The sequence below is a fragment of the Mustela nigripes genome, chromosome 9 (genome assembly GCF_022355385.1).
Source record: "Mustela nigripes isolate SB6536 chromosome 9, MUSNIG.SB6536, whole genome shotgun sequence".
Lineage (NCBI taxonomy): Eukaryota > Metazoa > Chordata > Mammalia > Carnivora > Mustelidae > Mustela > Mustela nigripes.
In genome coordinates, this window is record NC_081565.1 from 20,876,835 (window position 1) to 20,893,707 (window position 16,873).

The following is a 16,873-nucleotide window of genomic DNA, read 5'->3' on the forward strand; positions in this document are numbered from 1 at the left end:
ATCACAAGTAGGCTGAGAGGCAGGCAGAGAGAGAGAGGAGGAGGAAGCAGGCTCCCCGCTAAACAGAGAGCCCGATGCGGGGCTCTATCCCAGGACCCTGGGATCATGACCTGAGCCGAAGGCAGTGGCTTTAACCCACTGAGCCACCCAGGCGCCCCAGGCATGTTTAAATTTTATATGAAGCATATTTACCCTCCCCACAACAATAAAATATTTGTTGATTCTCCAATCCTACTACTGCTATTTTCTTTAATTAATAGTTAATACAACTATTCCACAAAGTTTGTTTGTAAAACATTTAAAAATAAGGGACACCTGAGTGACTCAGGGGGTTAAACATCTGTCTTCGGCCCAGGTCATGATCGAGCCCCCTTAGTCAGAGTACCTCCTCAGTGAGGAGGTGAGGAGTCTGCTCTCACTCTGCTTCTTTCCTCAGCTTGGGTGGGGTGGGCTCTCTCTAATAAAATAAGTAAAATCTTTTAAAAAAATCTAAAACTTGGGGCGCCTGGGTGGCTCAGTGGATTAAGCCGCTGCCTTCGGCTCAGGTCATGATCTCAGGGTCCTGGGATCGAGTCCCGCATCGGGCTCTCTGCTCAGCAGGGAGCCTGCTTCCCTCTCTCTCTCTCTCTGGCTGCCTCTCTGTCTACTTGTGATTTCTCTCTGTCAAATAAATAAATTTAAGAAAAAAAAAATCTAAAACTTATATCCCATTGTAGGAATTCTACTTCATAGTTTGTAGCATCAAAGACACAGAACATAAGTCAGCTATGTGAAATAATCTCTTTATATTAAAAAAAAAAACATTTCTCAAGGTGCCTAGGTGGCTCAGTGGGTTAAGCCTCTGCCTTCAGCTCAAATCGTGATCCTAGAGTTCTGGGATCAAGCCTCTTGATGGTATCCCTGCTCAGCAAGAGTCTGCTTCTCCCTCTGCCTCTGCCCCTCCCCCGCTCCTTCCTCCCTCTGTCTCTCTCTCTGAAATAAATGAATAACATTTTTAAAAAAAGAAGAATAAGATTAAAAAAACACTTGTCCTTTTCCCCCTGACTTTTCAGTTGCCCTCAGTGGAGAATATGACTCAATTTTATTTATTTTTTTTAATGCTTTGCCTAATTAAAAATTGAAACTGCAGAGTTTTGCAAAATAATTCTGTCTTCTTTTCAGGTATTATTTTCTCAGTTTTTTATTGTCAAAAACATTTCTTGCATGCCTGCTACTCAGAGACCTTTGTACGCAGTGCAATATGAAATACTAATGCAGACTATATTGAGAACTGTAGAGTGATTAGGACAATATATACCAGGGCTGCTTATACTTCTCCATTATGGTAGTCCAGATTCCCAAGAGGAAGAGTGAAGGAAGAGGAGCTACAAGAACGAGAATAGTAATATTAGTAGCAGTAAGCATATATGTGGCATTGTTTAATAAAAAGGATTGGTAGGGGTACCTGGGTGGCTCAGTGGGTTAAGCCTCTGCCTTTGGCTTGGGTCATGATCTCAGGGTCCTGGGATCGAGCCCCATGTCAGGTCTGCACTTAGCGTGGAGTCTGCTTGGGATTCTCTTCTCTTCCTCCGCCCATACCCTACCCCTGTTCACACACACGCTCTTTGAAAAAATTAGGAGATAAAAATCCATCTCCAAATTTTCCTCTTCGCCATGTGTTTTTTTTCATTCAAGTAAATTTATGCACCTTTCTTAAATATTGTGTCATTGTTATATGAAGGCAAGTCTTTGAATCTTAACTGGCTACAGATATAGGATATGTGCATCTAGAGAAAGTAGATATGTATATTTTTATTTAACTATTTTACTTCATAGTACCCTACACCAACTGATGTTTAGGATTCATGTAGTGCTTCAGTATAACTAAAAGTTCTCATTTTGGATCATTTTATAGAGAGCCCAAGCTGCACTGCAGGCTGTCAGTGCTGTCCAGTCGGGAAGTCTGGCCCTTCCTGGAGCTCCTACCAATGAAGGCACAATCCTACCTGGGCAGAGCCCTGTGCTCCGAATAATTATTGAAAACCTCTTTTACCCTGTTACTCTGGAAGTTCTTCATCAGGTAAAGTTAAATAACACTCTTAAGAAAAGAGACACATGTGACCTCTAAACCCTTGATGTTTTATTATCTTTAGAGTTTTTTTGGTTGTTGATTTTGGCTGGTGTATTTGTTTAAATAATAATAATTTTTTTTAAAAGTCTTCAACATCCTGTTTCAGGTAAGAAATAGTATCAATTAGAGATAAATTTTTTTAAGGACTTTATTTGTTTTTTTTTTTTTTAAAGATTTTATTTATTTATTTTGTCAGAGAGAGAGCGAGCGAGAGCAAGCACATGCAGTCAGAGTGGAAGGCAGAGTCTCAGGGAGAAGCAGGCTCCCTGCGGAGCAAGGAGCCCGATGTGGGACTTGATCCCAGGACGCTGGGATCATGACCTGAGCCGAAGGCAGCTGCTCACCAACTGAGCCACCCAGGCGTCCCTAGAGATAACTTTTTGATAGCTTCCTTTTTCTAACTAAGATACTTGATTTAAAAGGATATATAAGAAATTCTTATTACCTAAGCATGAAAATGAACAAATTATAAAATCCTATAAAAACCACTAGTAATAATTATTCCTAGAAAGTTAAATCAATATAGAAAACAACTAACTTATTTCTTTTGACTCCTTTCATATGAGTATTTTCATTTTAAAAACTCTGAAAGAAAGGTGTGTGATAATTCTGCATATGTAAAATAGAAGTATCATATTAAGTGCTGACTGATAACCAACGTAATTTTCATAGGCTATTCATTAATATTTCTAAACTGTTGTGATAAAAGACACTTCACCAAATCATGGCCTACTATGAATATATTGAATTTAAGAACTGGAAACTCACTTAGTTACATAATTTTATAGTGGATAAAACAGACTCCAGTAATTGATTAATTGAATATTGTAGAGAGTAATTGAAAAGCCAGTTAGAACTCAAGCCTCCTGATTTGAAGCCCACTGTTTTGTGTGCTTGTTATATTTTTAACTAATGCTCCATATATACACATGTCCTCAAAATGTACAGTTACTTGGTAACCTGTATGCATGAACATTGGCATCTAGCCCAAAACCTTTAGTTAGTTTTTGTCCTCTTTTGCTGCATATTGATTCCATTTCATTATACCTGTCAACCCATATATCAAAATGTTAAAACACTAAAACATGTTTATTTCATATTTATATCTCAATATATATTGCATAGCATGATACCAAGTCAGTCCAAAATCATTTAATTGTTTTCCAGACCTTTGGATTTACACTACTAAGTGAAGAATCATAGGGGTATATATGTGCACGTGTAGTTAAGAATTGAATTGCATTCCATCCTAGTCTCACATTTTATCGATAAGGAAACTGGGGTCTTTAAAAGTTGTTACTCTCTCACAGACTTTGTACTAATTAGCAATAAAGCTCAGATATAGTTCCTGTGCCATGCATGTAAATATCAAAATATACCATTTATTAGGCCTACTGTGCTCCCTATGGTAGCTTTTTGCAAGCCATTTTCTAAATAAATGCATTTGTGAAATTTGTCTTAGGGAGGGTTCTAATAGTGCTATCCATAGCCACCCTCATTCGTTAAAAGGATTCAACAGTTGCTTAAGTGATTGGCTTCTTGGTTCTGGTAGATTTTTTTCTTTTGTTACCCCAGAGTGTTACTGAACACTCTATGATCCATCAGCAGCGTTTGCTTTTGTAATTGTAACATTGAAGCTATTGCTATCTAACTTACAAAAGGTGTTTTTGTCCCTGTGGTCAACATTGCCATCAGATAGCCTTGAACTTAGCTTCCGTCATGTAGTCCTGTCCCATCATTCCAGTTATTGTTTCACTGGGAGCAGTAACAAACCTTGTTTCTCTCCCAAAAGATCACAGCGTCCTTCAGGGTGAAGAGGAGTGATTCTGAGAGTCTAAGTAGTAACCATTGGAGAAAGACTCTCAGCCTTTCAGCTAACTGCACTCCATTCCCATTGCTGGTGGAATAAAACCAAAGTCCTTACTAAGGCCCTGCAGGTTCCCATACGCAGACCTCTCCCCATCTCTTTAACCTTTTTTCCTAATATTTTGCTTATTTAGCCCCCAGCTTTTCTGGCCCTTTTACTGTTTCTCCTCCCCCCAGTTAATTCCTGTCTTAGTCCATTTCTGTTTCTTAGGCCTGGAGCACTCTTCCCTGAGTTAGTCACTACTAATCTACCTCATTCAATTTTCAGGTCAAATTTACCTCTTCAGTCTTTCTCTAATTATGTTAAGCCCTCTCCTCCAGCACTTTGTATCATTAGCCAACAAAAGTATAGAATAGCATAATGATTAAGGATATAAGGTCTGGAGCTCATTTGAATCTTGGCTCTGGCACTTATTGTCTCTATAACCATGAGCAAGTAACTTGCCCTCTTTGTATCTTTTTATTATTTGTATGCATTTAAAGCCCCTAGAGAAGTGTATATATTAAGGTATTTATTTGAAAGGTACATATTAAGTGCTCAAGAAATGTTAGCTGTAATTATCAGATGGTAGTAAATTGCATTTGATTGCATTACTAAATTGCATTACTAAAATGCTAGTAATAAACTGATCCTTGCTCTTATTGTCTTGTCTATTAAAATATAATTTCTTAAGTAATAGCATAAAATGTGATGAATATTGTGATGAAGGAGTACATGAAAGTGTGGATTTTGTTGCTTCTGTTATAATTAATTAGATTATTTTACACTTTTTGCCGAAGAGTTGCCATTAGCTTAACTGTTCTCTAACATCCATTGAAGCTAGTGTTTTTTGTTTAGCTCATGGTGAGGGGATTGAGTGGCTGAGATGAGAGCAGTGCTATTTCAGATGAAGAAGGCTAAGGGAGCTTTTCAGTATGACTTGAGCAGAGACTTGAAGTATGTGAGGATATAAGTTATGTGTACATGGGGTAGCATAATCTAGTCAGAACAGGAAGTGCAGAGTCTCTAAAGTGGAAGTGTGCTTAATGCGTTGAAATATCAGAAATGAGACTGTGTTGTTGTAGTGTAAGAAGTAGGAAGGCCATAAACGATAGAGTCTCAGAAGGGTTGGGATCCAGCTGATGGGAAGCTATTAGAAGATTTTGAGTACAGTAGTAAAATGATAGATTTATGTTGCAGTGAAATCACTCTTGTTGCTATGTTAGGAATAACGTATAGGTGTAAGTGGACGATCGTGGCATAGTCCAGATGAGAGATGGTGAGACCCACATGAGGATGTTGTCACAGGCAGTGATGATAATGGATGTATTTGGAAGGATTTTCGGATGGTTTGAGTAGATGTGGATTATGAAGAAAAAGAGAAGTAATCAGGAATGCCTTTGAGACTTTGGGTATGAGCCTCTGGTAAAATACAGCAATCTTGTACTAAGATAGTGAAGACTGAGTGAAGGGTCAAAAAGATTTGGGGCAAGGGTGGGAGGTAGTGGTTTGGAGATGTTAAGCTTCCTATTAGGCATGCAAGTGGTAGATGTTGAATAGACAGTTTGTAAATAAGTCTGGATTGGGTGTAAGAATTCAGGGCTGGAGATGTGGTTATCATCAGTGTATGGGCGGTAATTAAAACCATTGGGTTAGATGGCGTCACATAGAGTATTTATAGATAAAGAGGACATTTATCGACTGATCCATAATGTAAATTCAACCTGCATACTAAAAAGTTCCTTTGTGCACTGAAAAAGTTCAAAACAATGTTCTCATATAATCCATTACTTCCAAGTACTGTTATTTATGGGAGACTTTTATGAATGTCCATTAGATGAATGTCTTTGGGATAAAGGACTGGTCGTTTTGAATTGCAGAAGAAAAATAACTGGAAAAAGCAATTATTTTGATATTGAAAGAATCAGTGCTAGTAATGTAAAATTCTTATTCTTGAGGCACAGTGAATGGTTCAGTTGGTTAAGCATCTGCCTTCGGCTTGGGTCATGATCTTGGAGTCCTAGGATCAAGCCCTACATTAGGCTGCCTGCTCAGCAGGGAATCTGCTTCTCCCTCCACCTCTCTACCTGCTCGTGCTTGCTCTCTCTCTCTCAAATAAATGAAAAAAAAATCTTTTTAAAAATAAAATAAAATTCTGGTTCTTAAGTCTTACCGTTTTATTGGGTACAAAAACTATTGTAAACAAATTATAGCTAATACACTTTTTACAAGTGAATACAAATGAATTTTTTCAGTCTTTAGTAAGTGCTACTTTTATAAAAATCGTGATGAAGATTAATTTTACCTGACTTTGATTTTAGTATTCTCTTTATCCCATTTTTTTTTTAAAGATTTTATTTATTTGCCAGAGAGAGAGAGAGAGCAAGTGAGTACACACAAGCAGGCAGAGAGGCAGGCAGAGGCAGCTAGAGAAGCAGTTTCCCCCCGAGCAAGGAGCCCGATGCGGGACTCGATCTCATGACCCTGGGATCATGACCCAAGCCGAAGGCAGCGGCTTAACCCACTGAGCCACCCAGGTGTCCCTCTTTATCCCATTTTTAAAGTCTGAAAATATTATAATGCACAGGAAACATCAAGAGTTGAGTCTGTTTGTTTATGACAGCAAAATAAATATATTACGGAAATAGAGTCACAGAGTCAAATTATTATTGTAATCAATATTAATAAATGTGTACATATTAAACTTTCCTGAATGATAATCTTATGAGACCAAATTTGTTTTAAAATTAGTATTTTGGTAATTATGAAAAGATGTTAAAAATCACACTTGAGGCATTAGCATGATGTTGGTTCTCACTTACTTTGTTCAGAATTATCAGAATGATCTTTGTAGTTCTCTCTCAACAAATATAGTCGAGGGGACTCTGGATAACTCTCCATGATTAGCCAGTTCGGTCCATTTATTTTTTATTTATTAATTTTTAAAAAAGATTTTGTTTATTTATATAACAGAGACAGCAAGAGAGGGAACACAAGCAGGGGGAGTGGAAGAGGGAGAAGCAGGCTTCCCACTGAGCAGGGAGCCTGATGTGGGGCTCCATTCCAGGACCAACCTGAGCCAAAGGCAGACACTTGATGACTGAGCCGCCCAGGCACCCCTAGTTCAGTCCATTTATATTCTGTTAGCATATTCAGTTAAAAATCACACAACCAAATAGCAGTCAGGTTGTACATTGTACTTGGTGTTCAAGTTAAATGAGAGAAAAAATGTAAACATTAAGGAAATCTGAAAGTTAAGTGAAAATTACCTAGATTCTGTGCATAATTTAGTGTAAAATTATTCCAAATTAGAGAACAAATTATATGTTCTTGCTATTTCATTAATATTTTACATCAAAAATGTTTATTTAAAAAAATTTTTTTTTTTTTTAGATTTTATTTATTTATTTGTCAGAGAGCACAAGCAGGGGAAGTGGCAGGCTGAGGGAGAAGCAGGCTCCCCACTGAGCAAGGAGCCTGATGTGGGACTCGATCCCAGGACCCTGGGATCATGACCTGAGCCAAAGGCAGATGCTTAACACTGAGCCACCCAGGCATTTTTTTTTGTTTTTAAAAAACTGTGTGCTGGGGTGCCCGAGTGGCTCAGTGGGTTAAAGCCTCTGCTTTCAGTTCGGGTCATGATCCCAGGATCCTGGGATTGAGCCCCGCATCGGGCTCTCTGCTTGGCGGGGAGCCTGCTTCTTCCTCTCTCTCTGCCTGCCTCTCTACCTACTTGTGATCTCTGTCTGTCAAATAAATAAATAAAATCTTAAAAAACAACAACAACAACAAAACTGTGTTACTATAATTCCCCAATCAGGTCTGAGTATACTTTATCAGTTAATAATAAGCATTTACTGTGTACCTATTTATATGTTAAGAATTACACTCAGTGATATAGAAATGATTAAGACAAAGTATATACCTTCAAGGAGCTCTCAGTTTAATTAAAGGAGGCAGATAAGTAGATAAACGTATAGTACAATGTAAGTAAAACAAAATAAATATTTATATTCGAGACCAAGAAGGGAGTAATACTCTGGTAAGAGAATGAACTCTGTTTATATTTGGGAGAGGCAGAGAGTTTTCTGGTGTCATTACTTCCTGAGCTTAGTTTTGGAAAAGATGAACGAAAATATATTGGTTTCAGCACAGCGTTCTAAGAAAAGGGAATACCCACACGTGTAGGCTTAGAAGTCTGAAACTACTTTGTATATTTAGAGAACTATAGACAACTGCACATTGTTGGTGTAAATAGTGTGGTATAAAAAGTATCAGGAAATGTGGTTAGAGAGGTACACCAGGGCAAAATTATATATGATATAATCTTGTACTTTAGAATACTACCTGTGGCTGGAGTAAAAAAAAATCTGTTGCTACTCCTTTAGCCAACACTCAGTTGATGCACTCATAATATTTAGATTGGGGTGTGTATGTGTGTGTGTCCATAGTATCACCAAAGGTGGAAATAAGGAAAATACAAGACCTTTTCCCAGGAATGCTTATATCTTAAAGAAAGATACAACATAAAATATATATTCTTTGATAGTCATGTGAGAAGAAGGCAAATTTGGTCCTTTAAAAAAATTGTTATTATTTATTTGAGAGAGAGACACCATGAGTTCGGGTAGGGAACGGGGGAAGCAGACTCCCACTAAGCAGGGAGCCTGCCGCAGGGCTTGAGCAGCACCCCAAGATCATGACCTGAGCTGAAGGCAGACACTTAACTGACTGAGCCACCCAGGCCTCCCAGTTAAAAAGGGAGGACCATTTGGCTATTAAGGATACTCAAAATAGTATTTGATAATAGCAGTTTGGTATTCTTTTATAAATTCTAAGACTGTTATCTAGGACACACAAGTATACTGAAGAAATGCCAATTACAGGACCATTAAAAATACAAAAACAAGGGGTGCGTGGGTGGCTCAGTCATTAAGTGTCTGCCTATGGCTCAGGTCATGATCCCAGAGTCCTGGGATCAAGCCCCAGATGGTTTGGTGGAAAGCCTGCATCTTCCTCTCCCACTCCCCCAGCTTATATTCCCTCTCTTGCTGTGTCTCTCTCTGTCAAATGAATAAATAAATTTTTTTTAAAAAAAATACGAAAGCAAATTATGTTTTTCAAAATAGTTAAATGAGAGATTAAGATCCTGGAGTTCTAAATATGAACATAATTAAATTATCTACATTTTTAAAGACATTAAATAAAGAATCCTCAGACATCTGATTTTAAATAATAACATTTTTTGGTTAGCTCTTCTAGGACAAATTGTTTCCACAAATCTTGGTAAATAGTACTATCTCCTCTAAGAAGTATCTGACTCTGAGCTGATAATATGTTAAAGAATATTTTTGCCAAAAATTAGTATTTGGACTTTAAGATGATTTATTTTGAGGGGTTTCAAATATATATATGTTTTACTATTTTAACCCCTTTAAAGTGTGTAGTTCAGTAACATTAAGTACGCTCACGTTGTTTTTCAGTTATCACCAAACATCTTGTATCTACAAAATGTTTTTTATCTTCCTAAACTGAAACCCATTAAACAATAATTCCCCAATTCTCCTTTCTCTCAGTCCCTCCTAACTAAGATTCTACTTGCTGTCTCTCTGAATTTGACTATTCTAGGTTACTCATGTAAGTGGAGTCATGCATAATTTTTTATTTTGTCATTAGCATATTTCACTTAAATGTCTTCAAAGTTCATCCATGTTGTAGCATGTGTCAGAATGTCCTTTCTTTTAAAGGCCGAATAATATTCCATTGTGTATATTTACCACATTTTTGTGGGTGGATATTTAGGTTGCTTCCATCTTTTGTAAGAAAGGCTGTTGAACATGGGTATACAAAAAGCTCTTTGAATCCCTGCTTTCAGTTCTTTTGGGTTTATACTCAGAAATGGAATTGTTGGATCATATGGTAATTAATTGTATGTTTTATTTCTTCAGAGAACCACCATACTATTTTCCATAGCAGCTACACCATTTTACATTCCCACCAATAGTGCACAGGGGTTCTGTTTTCTCCACATCCTCCCCAACACTTGATATTTCTCATCCTTTTTCATTTAATTTTTATTCATAACACTTTTTTATGATGAGACATCATGTTGTTTATTTATGGTCTATCCTTCCTCAAGGCAGAGGCTCTTGTTATTCACTGGTGATTTCCCAGGGTGTAGAAGAGCGCTCTGTGAATATTGAATGAATTAGTGGAGCAGCCTCTAGAGGAACATTTTGTAGTTTCTCTGCCTATAAAAATCTCTAGAAATAGATGCTGATTCTCATGGTGAAATAGCTGATCCACAGGACTCTTCCGGTTTCATTCATATGCTTTGTAACACCATTATCTCATAACACTGATTAATTCCTATTGTAGGGTCATGTTTTCAGTATTGTGCCAGTTATGACATACAGGTGAAATACTTGAGTGCCTGTTGTCATGCACTGTGTCAGGCACTGTTTTAAGCCATGCATGGGTATAAATCATTTTTGTATCAACAGTTTTTTGTTTTTTGTTTTTTGTTTTTTTATAGATTACATTTGTCCGAGAGAGAGAGAGAGCGTGCGTGTGCACGTGCATGAAGGGGGAGTGGCAGGCAGTGGCAGAGGGAGAACCAGGCTCCCTGCCAAGCAAGGAGCCCAATGTGGGATTTGATCCCAGGACCCTGGGATCATGACCTGGGCCAAAGGCAAGCACTTCACTGACTGAGCCACCCAGGTGTCTTAATAGAGGAAATTATTTTCATTTAAAAAAGGAATTCAGAGGGCACCTGGGTGGCTCAGTCATTAAGCCTCTGCCGTTAGCTCAGGTCATGATCCTGGGGTCCTGGGATCAAGCCCCACATTGGGCTCCCTGCTTGGTGGGAACCCTGCTTTTCCCTCTCCCACTCTTTCTGCTTGTGTTCCTTCTCTCGCTGTGTGTCTCGCTGTCAAATAAATAAATATTTAAAAAATAATAATAAATAAAATAAAAATGGAATTCATGAATCAAGTTATATTTATAAAGGTACATTAGCCTAATTTCTTCCTTGCTAATGTGAACTTTTTCCAGATATTTTCCAAATTTGGCACAGTCTTGAAGATTATCACCTTTACAAAGAATAATCAGTTTCAAGCCTTGCTTCAGTATGCTGACCCAGTGAATGCACATTATGCCAAAATGGTAATTATGATCTTTCTTTATTTTTCATTTATCAGTCACTTCAGTGATAGCAAAGAATGCTGTCATTTCTTTTCCCTTATTGTAGTTCACAGTGTGTTTTTATAGTATATACATAATATACAATTTTGTTTTAAAGGCCTGTTCCATATGCTTTTTAAAATAATAAGTAAAAATTAACTTCCTTCCTATGAAATGGTTTCAAATCATTTATCACTTCTCAGATCTTTGGGACTCATTTCTGTCATATTTAAAGTCTAGAATGGAGCACAGTATTCCTAATAAAATCTGACTAGTAAAGTAGAATTATCTTTGTCCTTGTGTCTTCATTTTCTTCTACTAAATTAGCCATATTGGTTGATATCATCATTTTTGTAACCATATTTGCTATTGAATTTTGTTGAGCTCTGAATTGGTGAAGATACTACATTTTAGGAAGTTTGCTGCTGTTGGTTTATATTGCCTTTTTTTTTTCCTTTGTATATATGTGTGTGTGTGTGTGTGTGTGTGTGTGCTTGGACAAGATGTAAGATTTCATGTTCAGTTTGGTTATATATCACCCATGTCTTATTGAGATCTGTTCCTAACCCTAATTCTCTCTGGTATCAGTATCTGAATTATTTCTAATTTCTTTTCAAAGATAGGGACCAAGGATTTTAGTATTTTTTTGTATACTGTCTGCCTGTTGATTTGGAGTATAGACTTTATATTTGCTGTACCCTTTGTCTGTATATATTATTTTATACCATTATGATAATGTACTCATCAGTAACTTATAAATATTTTTGTATATTTGCATTTTCTTATGTATTTTGGCTTCTGATTTCTGTTTTTATAAATCTTAGCATTTGTGGAGTGACTACAAATATCCCTTTGATAAAGGTTTTGTTATTGTGAAGGGAGGCTTTGTTGATCTCTGGTCTTATATCAGAACTGACTTCAAAATTTCCCTCAGATTGTTATTCAGACTATTATAAAATAAATTTAAAAGGGAAAAAAAGGAGATAGATACTTCATATGTTGTGGTTCTTACAAGTTCCATTTACAAGGGCTTTATTTCATCTTAACCTAAATAAAGTATACTAAAAAATTAAGATGAAATATAAAATCAAATCATTCTTAAACATTTGTTGGGACAAAATAATTAAAATGATAGCTAGTACGATGCTCAATAATGTATAATATTTTTCCAAGCTTTTACATTTCTATTCTTTCATTTGATCTTACCACAGATAAGATAGGGATTATTATAACATTGTGAAAAACTGAGATTTTCTTTTTCTCTCTTATGTTCACATAATGAGTGACAGAGGTACAAGTAAACACAGGTCTTTGGCTATTAGTCCATTGCTCTCTGCTTTATACTTGATTGCCACTCCCTGTCAACGTAGAAGCTACTTGATTTATCAGTGTTGTTGTCTTGCAAAACATCAGTCCCTTTCTTACATGCTTTAGGCTCTGGATGGCCAGAATATCTATAATGCATGCTGCACTCTGCGTATTGACTTCTCCAAGCTCACCAGCCTTAATGTGAAATATAATAATGACAAAAGCAGAGACTTCACTCGTTTAGACCTTCCTACTGGTGATGGCCAGCCATCCCTTGAACCCCCTATGGCCGCTGCTTTTGGTGAGTAGTTCCATTTTGAGTCACAAAGCAAGTTCTCTGAAATTATAAGTTTATTTATTAATCCATGTGTATCACCCTTTTTCTTCTTGGATTCTCTCAGGATTTCTAAAGGAAAGAAAAAAATCTTGGAATAAAATGTGTTCGTTGATTAAATCTTAGTAGATTCTGTTAGTTGGCAAAACAAATGGATTATCTAAAATTGAGTTAAAAACTTATTTTCTAACATTAATCTTACACATTCTTTTATAAGCCATACAACCACTTCCTTCAAATTAATAGTGTTACATATTAACATGGCTTTGAATGTGTTGATTTATAGCCATAGAATATTGATATAAGTGCTCTTGAAAGAAATGCTTCTCTCTTTTGAAGTAGTAGTATTTTAAAACAAGGGCCTATGGGCGCCTGGGTGGCTCAGTGGGTTAAGCCGCTGCCTTCGGCTCAGGTCATGATCTCAGGGTCCTGGGATCGAGTCCCGCATCGGGCTCTCTGCTCAGCAGGGAGCCTGCTTCCCTATCTCTCTCTCTGCCTGCCTCTCCATCTACTTGTGATTTCTCTCTGTCAAATAAATAAATAAAATCTTTAAAAAAATAAAAAAATAAAACAAGGGCCTAAATTAATGCCCTTTATGTAAATGGCGTAATCCCATAGAAATCCTCTTCTTTGAGAAGAGAATTTATCTTATTTTGTTTGGTTTTTTAAATATCAGAACTCCTGTTTTTACCTTTAATTTGTGTGAAGTTGCATTTTTTTCATTAATAAAAATACAGCCTTCTGAATTGTCTCTGCAAATACTGCTTTGAAGAGCTTTTTATCCTTATTTAAAATTAGTTATCAATAGATTTATAGTTTTAAAACAAAATAGGAAGAAGCAGTGAATGGCCCATTTATATCATTAGGTTAATGTATGATACTTTCTGGTTTTGCTGCCCTCAGAAGTGTGGTTTATTATCTAGATCAGTATTAAATTTTATTTCCCATTGTGATTGGTTTCCCTTTCTCAGATGACACCGTGAAATACTGTTTATTGAGCCCTTAAGTCGAATTTAGTCCATCTTTATTTTACAGGTGAGAAAAATGAATCATTAGCCAAGTGTCCAGCATTTTCTGGAAAGTAGTTTGTAACTTTATTTCCAAGTAAAAGCTTTTTGTTATTTATAACTGGAAAAGCCAAGTGAATTGTAGTTCATGTTCCTACATTGTTAAAATTTTTGTTTTGGTCTAACCAGATTTTTGTGTTATAATATTGGTTACCAGCCTCTACTCAGCATATCCAGTTTGGTAGAGCCCAGGGGTCTTTGTAATCACAGTTTCAGCAATACATAATCGGGGCTGTAATTAAAGTTTACCAAAACTTGGCTATCAAATGCAGAATTGCACTTATTCTAGTAATTGAGTATATACTGTTGATGTAATTAATGTCCAACATTGTGGGAGGAAGACATTTTAAAAATATGATCAAGAATTCTGGTTTCTGAATATACAATATCAGAATATTAACATCTTTTTTCATTGTTCCAATAAATCTCAATGCAAAGTAATGTCTCCATCTTAAGATAACTAATTCATCAACAGAGAATAACTTTTTTTTTTTAAGTATTATGTGAACGTTTACTCTGCTTCTCACTAATATTTGATGCAGTTCACTGTTCCCTTGTTTTTTTCCTCTTGGCTTCTGCAGTACCAGTCTCCTGAGCGTTTCCTACTTCACTTTCTGTTTTTTTTTTTTTTAAGGTTCTTTAGAGTTCCTAGGTTAAGTCATAATTACTCTGTTTTTAGTGACTTACATTATACCATTAGAAGAGCTTCTAAAATATGCAAATATATTTCTTAACACCCATGTAGTTATCACCCAGGCTAAGAAATAATATATTTATACAGCCTGAAGAAACATTCTTTGTAGCCCTCTCATTGATTATGTTCTCTCCCTCCCTGCCCCAAGATAATCAGTCTCAAATTTGATGTAATCATTCTTTTGCTTTTCTGCTTTTCCCCTAGTGTGTGTTTTTCTTACCATGCATTATGCAGCCCTAAGTGCTAATTTAAACATTTTTCATCCTTTATTTAGAATTTTATGTAAATGGTACCATGCTCTTCGTCTTCTTTTGTGACTTGTGATTCATCCATATTTATATATGTATATATGTGGCTATTGCTTATTCATTCTCAGTATTGTCAAGTGTATAGATACCCATTGTATGAATATACTGCCGTTTGTTTATCCATTCCTCTGTTGATAGACGTTTGGGTTGTTTTAGCTTGAGGCTATTATGGACAATGCTGCTTTGAGATTTTCCTGATCACCCTTGAGGTTGAATGTATTTTTATTTATTGGCCATTGTCCCTTACTCTTTAACTTTGTTGCCATGTATGTGTGTGTGTGTGTGTGTGTGTGTGTGTTTGGCTCCTTGTTTTTTTCTTGTTTTGTTTTTGTGGGAATTTTTTAATATATATCATACCTACTAGTCCTTTGTTGGTTTTATGTGTTACAAATAGTTTCTTCCATTTTTGGCTTATTGGTTTGTCATGGCATTTTTATTTAGTGAGATTTATTTGCCATGTTCTTTATAGTTGTGTTTTTTATGTCTTATTTAAGAAATCCTTTGTTACCAACCATAAGGAACTCTTGATTATAGGAAACTGAGGGTTGCTGGGGGATGGGGATGGGGTAACTGGCTGATGGCCATTAAGGAGGACATGTGCTATAATGAGCGCTGAGTGTTATATAAGACTGATAAATCACTGATCTCTACCTCTAAACCCCATAATACATTACATGTTAATTTAAAAAAATAAATTTTTTTAAAAATTGAAGTTAATATGTTAGGACCAAGAAAGGTTATAAAAGGATAGATAGACACCTGCCTGTTATCTAATATGCCAAATTACTGCTGAATTCAGAGAAAGGTCTATCCATTAAACAAAATCATTAGCTGTTAGCATAGGCCATTGAACTACAAAGCCAAGGAAAGTGTATTCTTCAGTTTAGAATCCAGAGTCTAGTACCACGGCTTGATAGAGATTGGGAAGCTGTTACATATTATCAAGGAACCCACTTTTGCAGGTGACCTGAAAAAAAAAATGCGTTTTTCCCCCCCAAAGGACATAGGCCTGCTTTTAGTAGCCTTAAAAACTGTGTTTGGAACTGAATTAATGAACTCAACTCAAGACTGAATGAAGAATCAGTGACTAAAACCAACTTTTTTTTCTTTGTCATTATTTTCATTGTCCAGTAGAAGCATATTAGTGAACTGTAACTTCATCCTTTAACTAACTGTGTGACTTTGAGCAAGTTGTGGAACCTCTGTGTATCCCAGTTTCCATATCAGTAAAATGCTGGTAAAAAAGAAATGTATATCCTGAGGTGACTGGATGGCTTGGTTAAGCGGTCTGCCTTCGGCTTAGGTTGTGATCCCAGGTCCTGGGATCAAGCCCCATGTCGGGCTCCCTGCTTCTCCGTCTACCTGCTGCTCCCCCTGCTTGTGCGCGCGCTCCCTCTCTCTCTCTAGTGCTCTCTTTCTCTCTCAAATAAGCAAAATCTTAATATATATATATATATATATATATATATATATATATATGCATATATATATATATATATATCTCCAAAAAAAAGAAGAAAAGAAAAAGAAATCCTTTGTTACCCTGACATCATAAAGATATATACTCATATTCTAAAGTTTATAGTATTTTAGTAGTTCTGTTTTGAAATAATTTAAGTTGCAAGAATAGTACAAAGAATTCCCTTATAACCAGAATTATCCAGACTCCCTAGTTCACATCATTTCACATTTACTTCATCATTTCTCTGATTACTTTGAGGGGGTGGGTAGTTGTTTTTTCTTTTTCCTCTTAATACTGGAGTAGGTTGCAGGCGATATGCCTCTTTATGAAAACTCAGTGTGTACTTGCTACGAACGAGGATGTTGTTACCGAAACAAGAAAGAGTTAGTTAATCAAAATCAGGAAATTGACATTCATACAATACAAAAATTAGAGAATATGGATTCTCTAATCCATAGACCTTTTAAAAATTTCACCTATTGCAGAAGTAATGTTCTTTATAAGAGAATTTTTTTCTGGTAGAGATCTAAACCAGTATCAGGCTAATTTATTTGGCATGTCT

At 36.3% G+C, this 16,873-nt stretch overlaps 1 protein-coding gene across 10 annotated transcripts in view; it reads left to right on the plus strand.

Moving 5' to 3' along the window:
• Nucleotides 1–16,873, plus strand: part of PTBP3 (polypyrimidine tract binding protein 3) — a 121,972-nt gene that overhangs the window by 68,941 nt on the left and 36,158 nt on the right. For all 10 annotated transcript variants that reach the window (XR_009406252.1, XM_059411050.1, XM_059411051.1 and 7 more), the window contains 3 exons: nucleotides 1,895–2,059; nucleotides 11,010–11,120; nucleotides 12,573–12,747. Coding sequence is in view for 9 of the 10 variants with exons in the window: in XM_059411050.1 (XP_059267033.1) it covers nucleotides 1,895–2,059; nucleotides 11,010–11,120; nucleotides 12,573–12,747 (451 nt within the window). In the remaining variant the exon portion in view is untranslated. The remainder of the gene's footprint in view (nucleotides 1–1,894; nucleotides 2,060–11,009; nucleotides 11,121–12,572; nucleotides 12,748–16,873) is intronic.